Source organism: Trachypithecus francoisi, unplaced genomic scaffold (assembly GCF_009764315.1).
Source record: "Trachypithecus francoisi isolate TF-2019V2 unplaced genomic scaffold, Tfra_2.0 Lachesis_group19, whole genome shotgun sequence".
Lineage (NCBI taxonomy): Eukaryota > Metazoa > Chordata > Mammalia > Primates > Cercopithecidae > Trachypithecus > Trachypithecus francoisi.
In genome coordinates, this window is record NW_022681464.1 from 38,407,582 (window position 1) to 38,428,556 (window position 20,975).

General features: G+C 43.5%; 1 protein-coding gene across 1 annotated transcript in view; it reads right to left on the minus strand.

Annotated features, from left to right (window-relative positions):
• The window catches only part of DLGAP1 (DLG associated protein 1), a 971,691-nt gene that overhangs the window by 35,415 nt on the left and 915,301 nt on the right, over positions 1 to 20,975 (minus strand). The window contains 1 exon segment of the mRNA XM_033178240.1: positions 7,938 to 8,359. Coding sequence (XP_033034131.1) covers positions 7,938 to 8,359 — 422 coding nt within the window.

Here is a 20,975-nt window from a genome sequence, read left to right on the forward strand (position 1 = left end):
AGCTGGGACCATAGGTTTATGCCACCAAGCCTGCCTAATTAAAAATACATAAATTTTTGTAGAGATAGGGTCTCTGTTGCCCAGCCCAATCTTGAACTCCTGGGCTCAAGCGATCCTCATGGCATGGCCTCCCAAAGTTCTGGGATTACAGGCAGGAGCCACCACGTGCGGTGGGGGTATTTTAAAATTGTGATAAAATAGACATAAGATTTGCCATTTTAACCATATTTAAGTGTACTATTCAGAGGCATTATGTACATTCACCAAACATTTAAAAATATTTAAAAGTTGGGCTAATTCTGGTACCCCACAAAAGAAATTATGTGATTAGAATCTTCCATTTTTTTCCTCTATCCTATTTATCTTTCCACGATGACTTCAAGACCAGATCTCCTGGGCGGATATTGTTATGGGACCACGTTTGTCAGGCACCCTGAAGAGAGGCCCTCCTTCTGCAGGCCCAAAACATCCCTTGGCTTGGCCAAGGGATAGAGGTATCTGTGCTGGACCCATTTATCAAAGCTGTTTTTCTGGTGTGCACAGAATTAAAACAAACAAAAGCTGGTTGCTTAGAATTTGGCTATGCCTGCCAAGTGGGATTGGCCTCTCTTCCTTACCGCCCCTCTTATACAAAAAGAAAAGGTTAAGTCAGAGAATTAGTGAAACAAAGGCCCTGTGCAACTCTAGGCCCAGTTATCAGAACAGAATGGTGGTTGCCAAGGAGTCAGGGACAGATCTGTATGGCGGGCTTTAAGGAGGACAGTGCCAGGCAACACAAAGTATCATTATCTTGTCAAATGTTATTCATGTGTATCTGTTCTATCAGACACTTCTGTTTTCTGTGACCTTGGACAAGATACTGCCAGAGAGCTGTTGTGAGGGCAAATAAAACAGCACCTGTCAAAGTCTCTAGGCCATCGTCAGGGGTATTGTGAGGACAAGATGAATATTCTTTCATGCGCTGATATTCTCCCTTCTTCCTGGGGAGGGTTGCTACTGCCTTACGGTCCGATTCTCCCTGATCTGTATTGGCAACATTTGAAACTGGTGACTCTGTCCTGGGCGCAGGGTTTGCCACTGCACTGACTAGAATTTTGGAATCCTAGTAGTTTGAAGCTTCTATTTCGTGTCTCTTAAAGCATGAAAAAATAGAGAAAGGCTTCAAGTGTTTGTGGAATGGAATTGTGTCTTAAGAATGAGACAGGACACATGAGGTTCATCTGGACTAGCCACCTGTCCCACACGGAAGTGCTTTCCATCACTTCTGTGGCAGGTGCCTATCTCTCTCTTCCATATCCTTGTCCTGATCAGAAGAGCTCATCATCTGTCATGGGGACACCTTTCCAGCTTCTGGCAACAAGAACTGTTAGTTACTTGCTATGGTCTGAATGTCTGTGCTCGTCTGAAATTCATACGTTGAAACCTAATCGCCAATGTATAATAGTAAGAGAGGGGGCCTATAGGAGGTGAGTAGGTCTCAGGGACAGAGTCCTCATGAATAGGGTTACTACGCTTATCAAGGAGGTCCAGGAAGCTTGTCCGCTCCCTCCATGATGAGGCTGCAGGAAGAAGGCGCCATCTTCAAAACAGAGAGCACCCCTCGCCAGACACCACACCTGCCAGTGTCTTGATCTTGGACTTCCCAGCCTCCAGAACCGTAAGCAATAAATTTCTACTGTTTATAAATTACTTAGTCTGGGGTATTTTGTTATAGCAGCCTGAAATGACTAAGATATTACTTATTAAGTAATTTTTTTAGCTAATTAGGAAGAAAGGTTTTGCTAAGTAAAATATTTTTATAAAACAGAATTTCCAGAATATTTCAAGGACTCAAATACACATTTACTGATCCCCTGTCATGCGTCAGAGGGTCTGGTGATATAAAGATGAGTAAGACAATAATTTCTGTTTTCAGAAAGCTTACTTTTTAGTAGAGGAGAAAGATACATCGATTATTATAAAATAATGTGGGAATTATCTGAAGGACAAATACACAGGGCATGACAGGAACACCAGGGCGATGCCCAGTTCAGCTTGAACAACAAATTAGGCCTGGAACAACAGATGGTTGGGCAGTTCCCTCATGTTCATTATCTTGGGACTTTGCCAGCAGTGTACATTTCAAAATACAAATACGTTTCTCTTTCATCCTGAACATAGGCTGAGAAGCTGGTTTTCTGACAAGATTTTCAACCTTTCAAATATATGTTATTGTATTAGAATACAATCAACTTGTTTTCCTAGCTCCTTTAGTTTTTCCTAAATCTTTATACAATGAGTATCCTCACACATCATTATAGAATTGGGTTGAGAGAGGTAGATCAAGTCTCAGATTGAAAGGCCAATTAAAAGAAAACATCAGATAAGTAGTTTCCAAGAGTCCTGTTGAAAGCCAGCCAGGAGCTGGGTGGGTGGCTCATGCCTGTAATTTTGGCATTTTGGGAGGTGAAAGTAGGGGTATTGCTTGAGGCCAGGAGTTTGAGATCAGCCTGGGCAACACAGCGAGAATCTGTCTCTACAAAATTTTTAAAAATTAGCCAGGCATGGTGGTGTATACCTGTAGTCACAGCTACTCAGGAGGCTGAGGGGAGAGGATCACTTGGGCCCAGGATGTCCAGGCTACAGTGAGCTATGAGCCCATCACTGCACTCCAGCCTGGGTCACAGGGCAAGACTCTGCCAAAAGAAAGAAAAGAAAACGAAAGAAAGGAAGAAAAAGCAAGAAAAAGAGAGAGAACACCAATCAGGAAGCTAGAAGGAGAACCAAATTTGAGAATTGAAATCTGAAAGACAGCCTGTGCTGCTGAGCAGTGGCGCAGGATGTCACTGTTCCTTAGTTGCTGGCATTTTTCCTAGGAAAATCTGATAAATCGTGAGTAGGTCCACAAGGAGAAAAGTGAATAAGATGATCCAACTAAGACTTTCTTACTGAAACCTACCCCTGCTCCCTCCGCTGCTGAGAGGTACCTTGTTTACCTGTCACCAGGGCAAAGACCTAATTGTGCTTGGGGGTCAACACTCAGGTGAGTCTGCAGTGGCCCTAACAAGGGCAAATGTCAAGGAGATTTACTTTTCCACTGCCAAGTTGTTTTCACTCATAATATGAAAAAGCAAAGGAAACCCATGTATGGGTTTTACAGAAACCCGTTAATGAATTTCCTAACTTGCTCATAAAGGCAAGCGAAAAGCTAGTCAGTCATTTGACAGGGGTCAGGCAGGAGGAGCAGACTGGAGCTGTGAGTGAGGGAGTGGGCACAGTGAGGACATCCCCAATCTGATGACAACTGTTCTTTTCCAGACTCCGTTTCATAAAAAAAATGATTCCCCTAGGGAAAAATTCACTATTCTTTGACACCACTATTTTGGTGCATTTAGTAAATTTACTTAACATGATTTACAGTAGATGTTAAATCTAATTAAGAAATCATTGGCCGGGCGCTGTGGCTCACCCCTGTAACCCCAGCACTTCAGGAGGCTGAGACGGGTGGATCACCTGAGGTCAGGAGTTGAAGACCAGACTGGCCAGCATGGTGAAACCCTGTCTCTACTAAAAACACAAAAATTAGCTGGGCATGGTGGCGGGTGCCTGTAATCCCAGCTACTCAGGAGGCTGAGGCAGAAGAATTGCTTGAACCCAGGAGGAAGAGGTTGTCGTTAGCTGAAATCATGCCATTGCACTCCAGCCTGGGTGACAAGAGCAAGACTCTGTCTTTAAAAAAAAAAAAAAAAGGCCGGGCGCGGTGGCTCAAGCCTGTAATCCCAGCACTTTGGGAGGCCGAGACGGGCGGATCACGAGGTCAGGAGATCGAGACCATCCTGGCTAACACGGTGAAACCCCGTCTCTACTAAAAATACAAAAAACTAGCTGGGCGAGGTGGCGGGCGCCTGTAGTCCCAGCTGCTCGGGAGGCTGAGGCAGGAGAATGGCGTGAACCCGGGAGGCGGAGCTTGCAGTGAGCTGAGATCCGGCCACTGCACTCCAGTCCGGGCGACAGAGCGAGACACCGCCTCAAAAAAAAAAAAAAATAAAATAAAATAAAATAAAATAAAATAAAATAAAAAAATTATTGTTGTTTTTTTTTAGGTATGATAATGCATGATAATATTTTACCTTTTTTGAGTCGGAGTCTCGCTCTGTCACCCAGGCTGGAGTGCAGTAGCTATGATCTCGGCTCACTGCAACCTCCACCTCATGGGTTCATGCGATTCTCTGCCTCAGCCTCCTGAGTAGCTGGGATTACAGGGGCCCACCTCCATACCCGACTAATTTTTGTATTTTTACTAGAGATGGGGTTTCACCATGTTGGCCAGGCTGGTCTAGAACTCCTGACCTCAAGTGATCTGCCTGCCTCAGCCTCCCAAAGTGCTAGGATTATAGGCATGAACCACCGCACACGGCCTATGATTATATTTTAAAAAATGTTTTCTATCAGTGTGAGCTACATAAGGAAGTGACAGGATGCCCTTGGATTTTCTTTCTTTCTTTCTTTCGTTTTTTTTGGAGACGGAGTCTCACTCTGGTGCCCAGGCTAGAGTGCAGTGGCACAATCTCAGTTTGCCACAACTTCTTCCTCTGAATTTAAGCAATTCTCCTGCCTCAGCCTTCCAAGTTGCTGGGATTACAGGCGCGTGCCATTGCACCTGGCTAATTTTTGTATTTTTAGTAGAAATGGTATTTCACCATGTTGGCTATACTGGTCTTGAACTCCTGATCTCAAGCGATCCTCCTGCCTTGGCCTCCCAAAGTGCTGGGATTACAGGTATGAGCCACCACACCTGGCCCTGGATTTTCTTAAAAATACTCTGACAACAATAACTACTAATGGGGGAGATAAGACTGACCAGTTGTTGAAGCAGGTGATGAATACATGGGTACTCATCATGTTAAACTCTCTACTTTTGTGCATGTTTAAAAATGTTCATAATAAGCCGGGCATGGTAGCTTATGCCTGTAATCCCAGCACTTTGGGAGGCCGAGGCTGGTGGATCACCTGAGGTCAGGAGTTCAAGACCAGCTAGACCAACAAACCCCGTCTCTACTAAAAATACAAAAGTAGCTGCATGTTGTGGAACATGCCTGTAATCCCAGCTACTTGGGAGGCTGAGGCAGGAGAATAGCTTGAACCCAGGAGGCAGACGTTGCGGTGAGCCAAGATCGCACCATTGCACTCCAGACTGGGCAACAAAAGCGAAACTCCGTCTCACAAAAAAAAGAAAAAGTTCATAATAAAAATTGAAAAAGTAATTTAAAAAACAAGTCTAGGCCGGGCGCGGTGGCTCAAGCCTGTAATCCCAGCACTTTGGGAGGCCGAGATGGGCGGATCACAAGGTCAGGAGATCGAGACCATCCTGGCTAACACGGTGAAACCCCGTCTCTACTAAAAATACAAAAAAAAACTAGCCGGGCGAGGTGGCGGGCGCCTGTAGTCCCAGCTACTCGGGAGGCTGAGGCAGGAGAATGGCGGGAACCCGGGAGGCGGAGCTTGCAGTGAGCTGAGATCTGGCCACTGCACTCCAGCCGGGTGACAGAGCAAGACTCCGTCTCAAAAAAAAAAAAAAAAAAAAAAAAAACAAGTCTAAAAAGTTACTTCATAGTAATACTCTTTTAGATCCTTCCACACAGACATGAAGTAGGCATTCATGCCTACCACCAAATTTCTTTGTTTCAAAAATATCATCAGTTGGAAGATCCACCATTAATTTAATAATAATGTTTCAGAGGAAATAAACACACAACATTAAAATACATACTGATGGCCGGGCGTGGTGGCTCATGCCTGTAATCCCAGCACTTTGGGGGGCCCAGGCAGGCAGATCACGAGGTCAGGAGATCAAGATCATCCTGGCTAATACGGTGAAACCCCGTCTCTCCTAAAGATACAAAAAAAGTAGCCGGGCGAGGTGGCGGGTGCCTGTAGTTCCAGCTACTCGGGAGGCTGAGGCAGGAGAATGGCGGGAACCCGGGAGGCGGAGCTTGCAGTGAGCTGAGATCTGGCCACTGCACTCCAGCCCGGGTGACAGAGCAAGACTCCGTCTCAAAAAAAAAAAAAAAAAAACAAGTCTAAAAAGTTACTTCATAGTAATACTCTTTTAGATCCTTCCCACACAGACATGAAGTAGGCATTCATGCCTACCACCAATTTCTTTGTTTCAAAAATATCATCAGTTGGAAGATCCACCATTAATTTATAATAATGTTTCAGAGGAAATAAACACACACATTAAAATACATACTGATGGCCGGGCGTGGTGGCTCATGCCTGTAATCCCAGCACTTTGGGGGGCCCAGGCAGGCAGATCACGAGGTCAGGAGATCAAGATCATCCTGGCTAACACGGTGAAACCCCGTCTCTCCTAAAGATACAAAAAAAGTAGCCGGGCGAGGTGGCGGGTGCCTGTAGTTCCAGCTACTCGGGAGGCTGAGGCAGGAGAATGGCCTGAACCCGGGAGGCGGAGCTCGCAGTGAGCTGAGATCGCCCCACTGGACTCCAGCCTGGGCAACAGAGCGAGACTCCGTCTCAAAAAAATAAATAAAATAAAATAAAATAATAAAATAAAATACATACTGATTATAAATAAGCTACATTCTAATTTCAGAATTGTTGAAAACATGTAAAACATGCCTCAGAATTGAGATAATTTGACAATTTTTCCTTTTCAACTGTTAATATAATTTGATAATTTTTCTTTTTCAATTGTTAATTTTTCTTTTTCAAATGTTAAAAGGTCAAGTTTGAAAATAATAGTGTGCGGGCTGGGCACAATGTCTCACGCCTGTAATCCCAGCACTTTGGGCGGCCGAGGTGGGCGGATTGCTTGAGTTCAGTAGTTCAAGACCAGCCTGGGCAACATGGCAAAACGCCGCCTCTACCAAAAATACAAAAATCAGCATGGGGTGCATGCCTATAGTCCCAAGTACTTGGGAGGTCGAGGCTGGGGTGAGCCATGATTGCGCCACTGCACTCCAACTTGGGTAAGGAGTGAGGCCCTGTCTGAAAAAAGAAAGAAAAGAATAGTGGGCAAAAAATAGTGTCCATTATTTATTTTATGTATGCATCATGTATTTCACTTTAGCCCATTCAATTGTAATAAGATTATAAAATGTATTACTTTAGCAGCTAAAGGGTTTGCCTCTGTAAATCCTAAGAGAAAGCACCCGTCAAACAGACAAGACTGTAAATAGGTGGGGGTTTCTACTGGCCTATACATTATAAGCCTTGTTTTAATGCTGTATGTTGATAAGAATAACAAAATCATAAAGAATATAAATTCCCAATGTACCTGTATCTATGGACCTTGAAAAAGTTAGCATTATTTATATATTTATTTTTACAGATGGGGTCTTGCTCTGTCACCCAGGCTGGAGTGCAGTGCTGTGATCACAGCTCACTGCGGCCTCTAAACCCTGGACTCGAGCGATCCTTCTACCTCAGTCTCTTGAATCAGCTGTGACTACAGGTGGGCACCACTGCACTGGGCTAGTCAGAATTATTTCCTTTTTTTATTTAAAAAGAATTTTGTGGGTATATAGTAGATGTATATATTTATGGGATACACGAGACGTTTTGTTTAGAATTCTTTTCAATCCTCTGAGAATCAACGACATTCCAGGATCATCCTGGAGAAGAGGGACCAAGTTAGAGACGGGAAAGCACCTCCACACAGAGCTTGGTATTTGCAGAGAGAAAAAGAACGTCATGGGCCTGGAGCTAAGGACAGTGTTACATCTGTCTACCCAGGAGTTTTCTCGGTTTTGTGCTGCACAGGGACTTCTGGACTCAGCTGGAATCGCCTAGCTCTCCTGCGTGTTCTGGTTTGGGGTGTGGAACGTCAAGGTTATACAAGTGAAGCTGGCAGAGAAGAAAACAACAAGGTCTACGCAGGCAAAGCAACCCCAGCCCCAGGGGACGGGTGTGGCGCAGTGGGTGGCATTACTTACTGTCTTCAGGCAGGTTGTTTTCCCGTTCTTCCCGCTCCATCTGTTGGCACCACCCCTCCATGCGGTCTCGCTCTGCCTGGAGGAGCTTCAGGAACCAGTGGCCGTCCCGGTGGCACACTGACCTTTGCACGGCCTCCAGTGGGTCTTCAGTGATAGAGTCAATCCAGGGGTCCGGAGGAGGCAGAATAGAGGGGTCAAAATCCGTGTCAAAGTCATCATCGGCGGCACAGGCGTGATAATGGTTTCCTGAGCCCTGAATGCTGACTGTGGAGGTGCTGGCATCGCGGGAGAACTGTCTGGCCATTGGGCCAGGACACGAATTGTCCTCTATAGATTCCAGAGAATTTTCCAGATTATCATGGAAGTCCAGGTCCGCCTGTACTGCTGTCGTCACACTGTTGGATCGAGTGAACCTGCGGAAGCTTGGGAGAATAGAAAAAAGAAATTTAGTGAGAGGATATTTCTTTCTTTCTTTTCTTTTTCTTTCTCTTTGTTTGTTTGTTTGTTTGCTTGTTTTTTGGAGACAGAGTGTCACTCTTTCTCCCAGGCTGGAGTGCAGTGGCGCAATCTTGGCTCACAGCAACCTCCACCTCCCGGGTTCAAGCGATTCTCCCACCTCAGCCTCCTGAGTAGCTGAGATTACAGGTATATGCCACCACATCCGGCTAATTTTTGTATTTTTAGTAGAGAAGAAGTTTCACCATGTTGGCCAGGCTGGTTTCAAACTACTGACCTCAAGTGATCTGCGTGCCTCGGCCTCCCAAAGTGCTGGGATTACAGGTGTGAGCCACTGCACCTGGCAAGGATATTTCTTGCAGCAAAACTACTTTCTACTTTACTCACCGGGTGTGACCATTAGAAGTCTCATCTTCTCAATCTTCTCTGTGTGTGTGTGTGTGTGTGTGTGTGTGTGTGTGTTGGGGGTGGTGGTGGCAGGGGTAGACCCTTGAGGCAAGCATATTGATTGTCATAGCTTCAATATGAAGAGCACGAATCTCATGTTTGCTCGGTATGGAATATTAAAGCGTATCAAGAGAAATTTTATAGGTGGGACAAAGCGCTAAACTATTAAAGCCAGTAGAATGTCCAGCTCTATCATTCCTTACCTGAAGTGTCCCACTTCCTCCCCAAATACGGGGTCACTTAAGTCCTGAAATTCAGGTTGGTGATGAGTAAGGAAAAAATTCACTAGTATCTTAGTCTGGGTAATTTGCTTAGAAATAGGGAGAAAGGGCCCAGTGTGGTGGCTCATGCCTGTAATCCCAGCACTTTGGGAGGCCGAGACAGATGAGGTCAGGAGATCGAGACCATCCTGGCTAACACGGTGAAATCCCGTCTCTACTTAAAAATACCAAACATTAGCCGGGTGTGGTGGCGGGCGCCTGTAGTCCCAGCTACTGGGGAGGCTGAGGCAGGAGAATGGCATGAACCCGGGAGGCGGAGGTTGCAGTGACCTGAGATCGCGCCACCGCACTCTAGCCTGGGTGACAGAGCGAGATTCTGTCTCAAAAAAAAAAAAAAAAAGAAAGAAAGAGAAAAAGAAAAAGAAAAGAAAAGAAAAAAAGAAATGGGAAGAAAGGCCAGGCGCAGTGGCTCACGCCTGTAATTCCAGCACCTTGGGAGGCCAAGGCGGGCAGATCACCTGAGCTCGGGAGTTTGAGACCAGCCTGACCAACATGGAAAAATCCCGTCTCTACTAAAAATACAAAAAAAAAATTAGCTGGGCATGGTGGCACATGCCTGTAATCCCACCTACTTGGGAGGCTGAGGCAAGAGAATAGCTTGAACCCAGGAAATGGACGTTGTGGTGAACTGAGATTGTGCCACTGCACTCCAGCTTGGGCAACTCCGTCTCATAAAAAAAAAAAAAAAAAAAAGAAAGAAAAGAAAAAAAAATGGGGAAAAACATAACCTAACCTGAACCAAAACTACCATGAATCCTGCGAAGCCACATTTTTCCAGGGGCAACTCTTACCAAGTTAAGACTTCCTGAAAGCAAACTGAAGTAAGTGTCTTCCTTCCTTCCTTCCTTCCCTCCCTCCCTCCCTCCCTTCCTTCCTTCCTTCCTTCCTCCCTTCCTCTTTCTCTCTCTCTCTCTCCTCTCTCCTCTCTCCCTCTCTCTCTCTTTCTTTCTTTCTTTCTTTCTTTCTTGAGACAGACTCTGCTCTGTTGCCCAGGCTGGAGTGCAGTGGCACAATCTCAGCTCACTGCAACCTCAGACTCCCTGGTTCAAGCGATTCTCCTGCCTCAGTCTCCCGAATAGCTGGGATTACAGGCATGTACCACTATGCCCACCTAATTTTTGTATTTTTAGTAGAGATGGGGTTTTGCCAAGTTGGCCAGGCTGGTCTCAACCTCCTGACCTCAGGCGATCTGCCTGCCTCTGCCTCCCAAAGTGCTGGAATTACAAGGTGTGAGCCACCACACCCAGCCCAAACTGAGATTTCAATAGTTTCCTCTTAAAATTAAAACTCATGGCCGGGCGCGGTGGCTCAAGGCTGTAATCCCAGCACTTTGGGAGGCCGAGACGGGCGGATCACAAGGTCAGGAGATCGAGACCATCCTGGCTAACACGGTGAAACCCCGTCTCTACTAAAAAATACAAAAAAACTAGCCGGGCGAGTTGGCGGGCGCCTGTAGTCCCAGCTACTCGGGAGGCTGAGGCAGGAGAATGGCGTAAACCCGGGAGGCAGAGCTTGCAGTGAGCTGAGATCCGGCCACTGCACTCCAGCCTGGGTGACAGAGCGAGACTCCATCTCAAAAAAAAAATAAAAATTAAAACTCATTTGCCTGGTAAGGGTTTACCTTTCTCTTAGACATGTAGGTACAAAGCCTTGGGAGCAAACATCAGCTTATAGTTCTCTATTAGGGCTCTGTATTTCTGCCCTCACCTGTGCCTTTAAGTTTCTTTTCATAGTTCTAGCAAGGTGATGAAAGACACCTTGTTCACAGATTAAGTCTGAGCATTTTACATGGATGTCCATGAGATCAGTGTTTCTCAACCAAAGTGCCCTGTATATCTCTGGCTGAACCCTGCAATGAAGGGGAGAACATGTGGAAGGCGGGAGGGGAGGGAGAAGAGGAGAGAAATGAGGAACTCTTTCTCAGACAATGGGCAAGGAAGGTGTGGGCCTGAAGTCATTGAAGACATACAAAAAGAGCTTTGCTGGCCTCTGGAGAAGGCAGGAAATGATGACAGAATATAAGTCCACTGAAGATAGCACCATGTGTCTGTTACCCTGCCCTGTATATCTTTTTTTTTTTAAAGTCACTTCCTGGCCTAATAGTTTACTTATTTTTTATTATGATAAAATATATATAACATAAAATATACCAGCTGAACCATTATTAAACATACAGTTCAATGGCATTAAACAGTTCATATATTCACATTGTATGTGCAACCATAGCCACCATCCATGTCAACTTTCTTATCTTTTCCAACTGAAACTGTGTACCCATGAAACCCTAACTCTCCATTTCCTCCTGCCCCCAGCCCTAGGCAACCATCATTCCACTTTCTGTGTCTGTGAGTGTCACTACTCTAGGTACCTCTTTTTTTTTTTTTTTGAGACGGAGTCTCGCTCTGTCGCCCAGGCTGGAGTGCAGTGGCCGGATCTCAGCTCACTGCAAGCTCCGCCTCCCGGGTTCACGCCATTCTCCTGCCTCAGCCTCCCGAGTAGCTGGGACTACAGGCGCCCGCCACCTCGCCCGGCTAGTTTTTTGTATTTTTAAGTAGAGACGAGGTTTCACCGTATTAGCCAGGATGGTCTGGATCTCCTGACCTCGTGATCCGCCCGTCTCGGCCTCCCAAAGTGCTGGGACTACAGGCTTGAGCCACCGCGCCCGGCCTCTAGGTACCTCTTATCGGTGGAATCATGTAGTATTTGTGTTTTTGTGACTGGCTTTTTAAATTTAACATAACATCTTCAAAGTTTCGTCCATGTTGTAACATGTGTCTGAATTTCCTTCCTTTTTAAGGCTGAATAGTATTCCCATTGTATGTATTTACCCATATTTATCTTACCCATTCATGGCCACTTGAGTTGCTTTCACCTTTCGGCTATTGTGAGTAATGCTGCTATGAACATGGATACACGGGTATCTATCGAGTCCCTGATTTCAATTATTTTGAATATATATCTAGAAGTAGAACTACTGAATCACATGCTAATTCTGTTTTTAATTTTTTGAGGAACAATCTTAATATTTTCCTTAGTGGCTGTACCATTTTGCATTCCCACAACAGTGCACCAGGATTCCTATTTCTCCACGTTCTTATCAACATGTGTTACTTTCTGCTTTTCGGACAGAATGTGTATTCTGTGATTTCTGTATTTTGAATGTGTGAGGTGGTACATTTCTTTGAGTAGCTCACGATTGTGCCATTTTAAGATAGTTTGTTGGCCAGTTGATTTTCAACTGTGTCATATTCAGTAGTGCCAGCCTTAAACGATAGTGCACTAAACAATATCTATACAACACTAAATACACCAGATTATGTGGGTTTTTTAAAAACTATCCTGGACCACACTCTTGAAGCAAATAACAACCAATATTCTAGTCCATCAAAAATAAAGAATGACCTCAATAATACAGACAAGTAGTTATTCACAAGACTGTAGAAAGACTAAGAGTCACAAAAAGGAAGAGGCATCTCAATAAATCAATTTTTTTCTCTAGAGAATAAGTGTCAAGAAAAAAGTGGCTGAGGTATTGATCTGTGTCAGTTATTAAGATGGCCAAAATGACCAAATATGTTGTAATTCTGGCCATCCATTTTATGAAGATAAACTAGCCAAAGTTGGCCCATTTGCTGTTTTGAAGAAATCAATTCTGCTGAAGTTATCCAACCTAGTCACTTTTGTAAACTCTTAACTCTCAAATGGGCCAAAAAGAAAAAGAAAAAAAAAAAAACAAACAAACCACATAGTGTGAAAGTCTGAATGCAATGTTACAAGTCTCGTGTGCTAGCAATGAAAGAAAGAACAATTTTGCTAAAGTGGTTCTTCCAACAACCACTCATTTCTTGGCTGCAGTAGGCTATTTCTGCATTCTTCCCGTTCATCCCCAAAATGTTAACTGCCATCTCCTGAAGCTAAGCTTTCTCTCCAGCTGCATATGTGTGAATTGGATGACTCTCCTTGCAAACAGTTGACATTTTGGCTGTTCTACTAACATGAAATCCCAACTATGAAAACATTAGCCTCCACGCTCCAAGATCCTGCATTGCCAGAGGCATTACATTTCCAAACTTAAAGAAGTACTAGTCCCTTATTGTTTTCAGTCAGAGCAAACTGCCAGAGCCAGAATCTGTTCCACATATAAAACAGAATGACCTACTTTCCTGTGCCTCTGTTTTTATCTACACAAAACTGTACTACCCGCATTCCTGACAGCCATCTCCTGGCGATGGATCTTGCAAAGTATCCACCTTCTTAAGAAAAATTACTTGGCAGTAGATTAATAGAAGTCTGCAGTTTGCAGTGTAGTCACTCAGAAAGAAATAAAAGTTAAGTAAAATTAAAATAGTTTGGGATTAAAAGCGGTGCCTTTGAACTCAGGCAGCCCTGTCCAAACTGCTAGTTTCTATCAATTAAGTTCCTTAAGCAAGTGCTTTCTTCTACTCAGAGCTTTCAAAGAACGTTCTGCTCTACAAAATGATTTATGTCTTTCATGAGCAAAGTTCCTTCTGGGTGAAGGGTGCAGTCCAGTTGTTATTGTTTTTCTGCAATTTTGATAGGAACACAAAATGAGGTCCCTAGATTAATTTCTTTATTTTTTGAAAGAATTGATCAGTTGCGGGTTGATGATATCAACCCAAAAGCTGAACCCAGTGGCTTGCTGTTTCCCAACCCACAGTTTTCAATCTTGAAGCTTCTTTGGCTCTTCATGCCCCTGCAGGCACAGTGTGTAATAATTACAACTTCTGAAAAATGCCGGCCAATATTCTGGCCCAAGGAGCAGAAAACCATGAAAGCAAAGACTGGATCAACCAGTATGGAACACAATACTCTGTCTGTTCTGGATAGCCAGAAGAAAGTCACTTGTTAGCATTCACTTCTGCTGTTGCTTTATGTTCCTTCTATGAAACAAGTTTATATTTCTAACTAGGGGTGTTTCTACCCTCCCCCACTTCCTACAACTTTTCTGTACAGCAAGTTACAAATCAAAATATACGTGGGTAAACTGCAGAGGTTCCATTCTTGTCCCCCTGTCTGATAGAGTTGCAGTTAAACAAAAGACATTGTGCACAAAAACTAAGCAAACTAAGCATAGTCATTATCTTTATGACATCTGTGCTTTGGACCTACAAGACACTCAACTGATGAGACTCAAGTCATGAACGTATTTTTAGGAGACTAACTTAGTCTTTCCGTCATAGAATCCCCTGGCCTCTACTTAGCGTCTTTATCCCTCTCATTCACATAATGGCTGCTTTTCAAGGCTAAGTCCAGTTCCAAAGGGGGTAATGCTAGCACTCTGCTATTCTTTCTTTCTTTGTACATGCCTTTAGACATTTTAAACTAAGCCTTCTGTCAAGGCTGAATATATGTGGGATCTGAAATGCTACTCCTGGAAAGTGCAGCCATCTTGGTATTTTATGAAATGGCACCCTTTCACTGATGTCAAACCGAGATGTCTCATTACGTAAAATAAAAGACAGATCAAAATAAGGCACGGGCGTGAGGAGACTGAGATCAAGAATTCAAGCTTGGCTGGGTGCGGTGGCTTACACCTGTAGTCCCAGCATCTCGGGAGGCCGAGGCAGGCAGATCACTTGAGTCCAGGAGTTTGAGACCAGCCTGGGCAACATGGCAAAATCCTGTCTCTACTAAAAATACAAAAATTAGCCTGACATAGTGGTGCGTGGCTGTCGTCCCAGCTACTCAGGAGGCTAAGGCACGAGAATGGCTTGAAGAACCCAGGAGGCTGCAGTGAGCTGAGATGGCACCACTGCATTTCAGCTTGGGCAAGAGTGAGACCCTGTATCAAAAAAAAAAAAAAAATTCAAGCTCCCTAAAAAGGGTAAACTTAGGTTTACTAATTTGGATCAGCTTCCCAATTAGAATCATGCATGGGAGAGCATAGGCATAATGCATCCCTTGTTCAAAAAATTCAGCTGGGAGGAACCCTCCTACCCTCCGCTTATATACAGTTAACACCGTCCTATCACCAGATTTTAAACTATCTCAAGACACACATCCGTCAGTTATTTCAAATCCTCTGCGTTCATCATTCCTCTGATTACAAACATCATGCTTGAAGATGTCTTTAAAGCAAAGGAAAATAGGATGCGCTTTCTATAAAAAAATTTTCTCTACCCCAAATAATTGTGATGTTTTTCTCAAATGATACAAAGGGAGGAAATGGAAAATAATGAGAGTGGACGTGTTGTCATCTGGTAACTTCTGAGATGGCCCAGCGTGCTGCTGGCCCCTTTTTAGCACCATTTGGGCAGGTGCTAATACCTTTAATGGGCCGTCACTATAGGAACCCTGGTTAGGAGTCTCAACAAAACATCCTTGAATTGAATGTGCACCAGAAGGAACTGCTTTACCTCCGCAACTGGAGGGTTAGGTCACTCCTTGGCTACTGACCCGAGGTAACAAACAAAGCATGAGCGGTTTCACTAACAATTATGTTTTATTGAGTCTTGTCAAATGGAGGCCATAGGCTTGTGAGACAGATGGTTTTCTTTTTGCAAACTAAGTGATCTTGAAAAATAAGCAAAAAGGAAGAAAGAGCGAGAGAAAGAGAAGGAGGGAGGGATGGCAGAAAGAAAGAAGAAGGGAAAGAAAAGAAAAAAGGAAGCTATGAGGCTTATCAGGAGTTATGCCAAGTTTCAGGCTTTTGAAATTTGAAACATCTGAATGCCACGCCTATAAAACTCAGGTGTACAGTAAGGAACTATTTGGCTAGGTCATGGTATTGTTAACTTGGCAAAGAAAAGAAATTACTTTTCAAGTGCAATTTCAAGGGTGGGTACTAGGCTGTGAGGTACTCCAAGGAAACTTTGAGGAGTGGGGATTGATCCGAAGCTTCTGGGTTGACAAAAAAGGAATTTTGATTGCCAAAGGCCTTTCCAAGTCTGTGGTCCCTGAACTGCCTGTCAGATATTACCTCAATTTTGGCTTTATGTTTTAATATCCTGCTTAGTTGAAAAGGCACAAATCACTACAAGCCCCAATGTTCACTCACATATTTAAGTCCCTTGTGATCAAAAGAGATCTTTTATAGTAGCTGACACGGTGCTATAAGAGAAAACAATGCTACCTTTCCACTTGCTTGTTCCACCCAGTTACAAAGGCTGTGAGCTTTGATGTGTGAAGCAAGGAAACTCAGAATTGGGTCACTTCTGGAAATGCAAATGGAAACAGAGCAACACTGGTGAAAAAAAAAGGGTAACAGTCCTATTCACTGAGGCATTTGTTTCTAGAGACGAGGAGTGGCTCTCATAATATGTCACCAGGGCTTTCCTTCAACACCTCTGACTCAGTCTGTGCATTCACAGATCTACTGGAATGGTGGGTGCCATTCACAGGCATATTTAATGCCAGCATTTTTTCTCTTTCACATTAAATATGTCCTGGAGGTCTAAATGTTATGTGTGATGTATAAAAGGATACTAGGAGAGAAGGAGTTTGCTCCACCAACAGAAGATCAGAAAGGGCAGAAGCTTTTATGCAAATCATCAAAATACCCATCTGCTCCCATTTCCACTCCACTGACATCAATGAAAAGACACCGGCTTTCCCTTTAGGTACACACACCTCTGAACACACAAAGCTTGCTCTAGACATTCACTGTGAGCCAATTTCACCTGTTTAACAAAAATTGATAAGGCTGCAGAGTTGATGAGGCAGAAAAAGAGGCCACAGAGTGGTTTGCCATTCATTTATTCTAGGAAAAATTTTGTCTTCTGATTTTCTGGATGCTGAAGGAAAAGACTTCTTGCAGCAACACTCAATTCCACTCGATGATCTCTAAAGATCCCGGACAGTGGAGAAATCGTTTGTAAAGGCACAGATGAAAATATTAAGTATACATACACCAGAAAAATAACCTCCTGGAATTCACTTTCCAGAACATTGTTATGAGACCAGTAGCTTCTTTCCATATAACCAAGAATGACAGTTGTCACTTGTCAATTTGACATTGTCAGTAGGGAACCAAGGTGTATACAGTTGCAAAGTTTCTGCCTCCCCTTAACACTTTCAATTGTGAAGCTGGGAGATGATTACTTTATAAATTATTACAAAATACATCAGAAATATCTCACTTTAGGAAAGGTAGCCGAGTTAGAACGGAGGCGGGAAGCCAGAACCTATACCACACACTTACTCACTTATCTCTTGTTTCTGAAGTAGAGATTATGACAGCAACACAGCTACCTGGGAACTATGGTAATAAGCAGAAAGGCAAAATCCACGACATAGGTCCTAAACTTCAACCAGGAATCTCTATCTACATGTAACACGACCCTAAAGTTGAGGAAACACTGATGGTGTTGAATCAGAGAACTTACACCAAAAAAGGTTATTGATGTTAATAGTAGTCACCTCCCAAATTTTAGAAACAGAGAGGTAAAGCAACTTTCAATCTGGATCTCTAAACTAGAATACTCTTTTGTTCCCATGACTCCATTTTTTTTTTTTTTTTTGAGACGGAGTCTTGTACTGTTGCCCAGGCTGGAGTGCAGTGGTGTGATCTCAGCTCACTGCAAGCTCCGCCTCCCGGGTTCACGCCATTCTCCTGCCTCAGCCCCCCGAGTAGCTGAGACTACAGGCGCCCACCACCATGCCCAGCTAATTTTTTGCATTTCTATTAGAGACGGGGTTTCACCATGTTGGCCAGGATGGTCTTGATCTCCTGACCTCGTGATCCGCCCGCCTCAGCCTCCCAAAGTGCTGGGATTACAGGCGTGAGCCACCATGCCCGGCCCCACGACTCCAACATTTTTCCAATACATTCCAAGACTTTCAAAGCCAGAGAGTAGTGCTAAATAACAGGGCTTGCCTTACTTACATATACGCCAAATAAAACTTATATGGACGACTTCTGTGTGTGGCACAGATGGAGTAAGAATGACTGAACTTACTATATTATCTGAAACAACGAAAAAGCTGGCAAAATATATGAAACAACTGTTTTCAAGACATTTGATATCAGACAATGAAGAACAGTGATCTCTGAGATATGGGAAACAAATGGGACCTTTGACTGACTGGAGCAAGTTTCCAGGGAGTGGTCCCCATGGGGAGGCGGCCTCCCTGACTAAGGAGACATTGCTAGGGGTAGGGGGAGGACAAGGCAGCTGGAATCTGCATGGCAGCACATGGAAGAGGTAAGAACTGCACAGAGCGAAGGTCTGAGATTTGCACTGGTCCCAACAGCATATTCACCTAAGTACTGTTCAACGCATGACCTACCCAAGACTGGGATATCTTCATTCCTCTTTGGAAAAACAAAAACAAAAACAAAAACACCCAAAAACTTAGCCATTAACTTAGAGTGCTGTATGTGGCAAAAATATCTTTTTAAAATGAAGACAAAATAAGGACTTTTTTAGATATACAGGAGCTGAAAGTAGGCCGGGCACGGTGGCTCACGCCTGTAATCCCAACACCTTGGGAGGCTGAGGCGGGTGGATCACCTGAGGTCAGGAGTTCAAGACCAGCCTGGCCAACATGGCAAAACCCATCTCTACTAAAAATACAAAACTTAGCCAGGCGTGGCGGCGTGCACCTGCAGTCCCAGCTACTTGGGAAGCTGAGGCACAAGAATTGCTTGAATCTGGGAGGTGGAGGTTGTGAGGTTGTGGTGAGCCGAGATTGTGCCACTGCACTCCAGCCTGGGCGAAAGAGCGAGACTCCATCTCAAAAAAAAAGAAGCTGAAAGTATTCATCGCCAGCAGTCATGCCCTATAAGAAAGGTTTAAAATACTTTCTATTTTCCCTTTTGATTTTTTTCCTTTCACCCATGGGCTACTTAGAAGTGACTTACCTAGTCTCCAAAAATTTGGGGATTTTCCAAATATTTTTTAGCTGTTGATTTCAAGGTAGGTAGGAGGTAGGAGGATCCCTTGAGACCACGGAGGCAGAGGTTACAGTGAGCTGAGATGGAGCCACTGCACTCCAGTCTGGTGGTAGTGCCAGACCTTGTCTCAAAAAAAAAAGGCAAAGTACACATTTTTTTTCCGAGTACACACAGAGCATTTAACAAGATAGACTATATTTTGGCCCAAAAAACAAGCTTCAATAAATTTTCAAGGGTTCAAGAAAAAGTACGTTGTCTGACCACAATGGAATTAAATAGAAATCAATAGCTAAAAAATATTTGGAAAATTCCCCAATTTTTGGAGACTGGGTAACACACTTCTAAGTAGCCCATGGGTTAAAGGAAAAAAAAAATCAAAAGGGAAAATAGAAAGTATTTTAAACTGAATGAAAAAGAAAAAAACAATATATCAAAATTTGTAGGATGTAGTTAAAGCAGTACTTAGAGGGAAATATATAGTACTAGACACCACTAGTCAAAAAGAATTAAGGTTTCAAATCAATGCTCAGCTTCCACCTTAAACTAAAAATAGAAGAGCAAATGTAGCTCATGGTAAACAGAATAAAGGAACTTATACGATAAAAGCAGAAATCAATGAAGGAGTAAACAGAAAAACTATACAGAAGAATCAATGAAATCAAAAGCTGGTTCTTTTCAAAAGCTAATAAAATTTATAATCTTTTAGCAGACTGATGAGAAAAACAAAAGACACATATTACCAATATCAGAAATGAGAGTAGTGACATCACTACAGAGTCTATAAATATTAAAATATTAGGGGAATATGATGAGCAGCTTTTTACCAATACATTGGATAACTTAGATAAAATAAACAAGTTCATTGAAAGGTACAAATAATCAAATTCAAACAAGAAGGAATCAATGGCCTGCATAGCCTAAATCTTTTAAATAAATTGAAGTTATAGTTAAAAACTTTCCCTGAAAGTAAATTCCAGATCGAGGTAGCTTCATTGGTGACTTCAATGAAACATTAATTAAAAAAAAAAAAAAACCAATTCCACACAAAATCATCCAGAAAACTGAAAAGAAGAAAAAAGTTCCTACTTCATGAAGATAACTTTGATACCAAAGACAAAAGACAAGAAAACTGTAGAAAGAGAGCCCTCGGCCGGGCGCGGTGGCTCAAGCCTGTAATCCCAGCACTTTGGGAGGCCGAGACGGGCGGATCACGAGGTCAGGAGATCGAGACCATCCTGGCGAACATGGTGAAATCTCGTCTCTACTAAAAATACAAAAAAAAAAAAAAAAAAAAAAAAAACTAGCCGGGCGAGGTGGCGGGCGCCTGTAGTCCCAGCTACTCGGGAGGCTGAGGCGGGAGAATGGCGTAAACCCGGGAGGCGGAGCTTGCAGTGAGCTGAGATCCGGCCATTGCACTCCAGCCTGGGCGACAGAGCGAGACTCCGTCTCAAAAAAAAAAAAAAGAAAGAAAGAGAGCCCTCATGAATACAGACACAAAAGTTCTTAGCTAAATTTTAACCAATCAAATCCAATAATATATAAACATGATTGCACAGGATGACAAAATTGGGTATATCCCAGAAATACAAGGTTAGATTATCATTCAAAAATCAATCAATGTGGCTGGGTGAGGTGGCTCACACCTGTAATCACAGCACTTTGGGAGGCCGAGGTGGGCAGATCACCTAAGATCAGGAGTTCGAGACCAGTGTGGCCAACATGGTGAAACCTCATATCTACTAAAAATACAAAAATTAGCCGGGCATGGTGTCAGGTGCCTATAATCCCAGCTACTCGGGAGGCTGAGGCAGGAGAATCACTTGAACCCAGGAGGCAGAGGTTTCAGTAAGTAGAGATCATGCCACTGTACTCCAACCTGGGTGACAGAGCAAGACTCCGTCTCAAAACTAAAAAAAAAAAAACCAAATCAATCAATGTGAGATAACTGCATAGACACATGCAAAATAGTGAAGTTGGATCCTTAGCATATATAAAAAT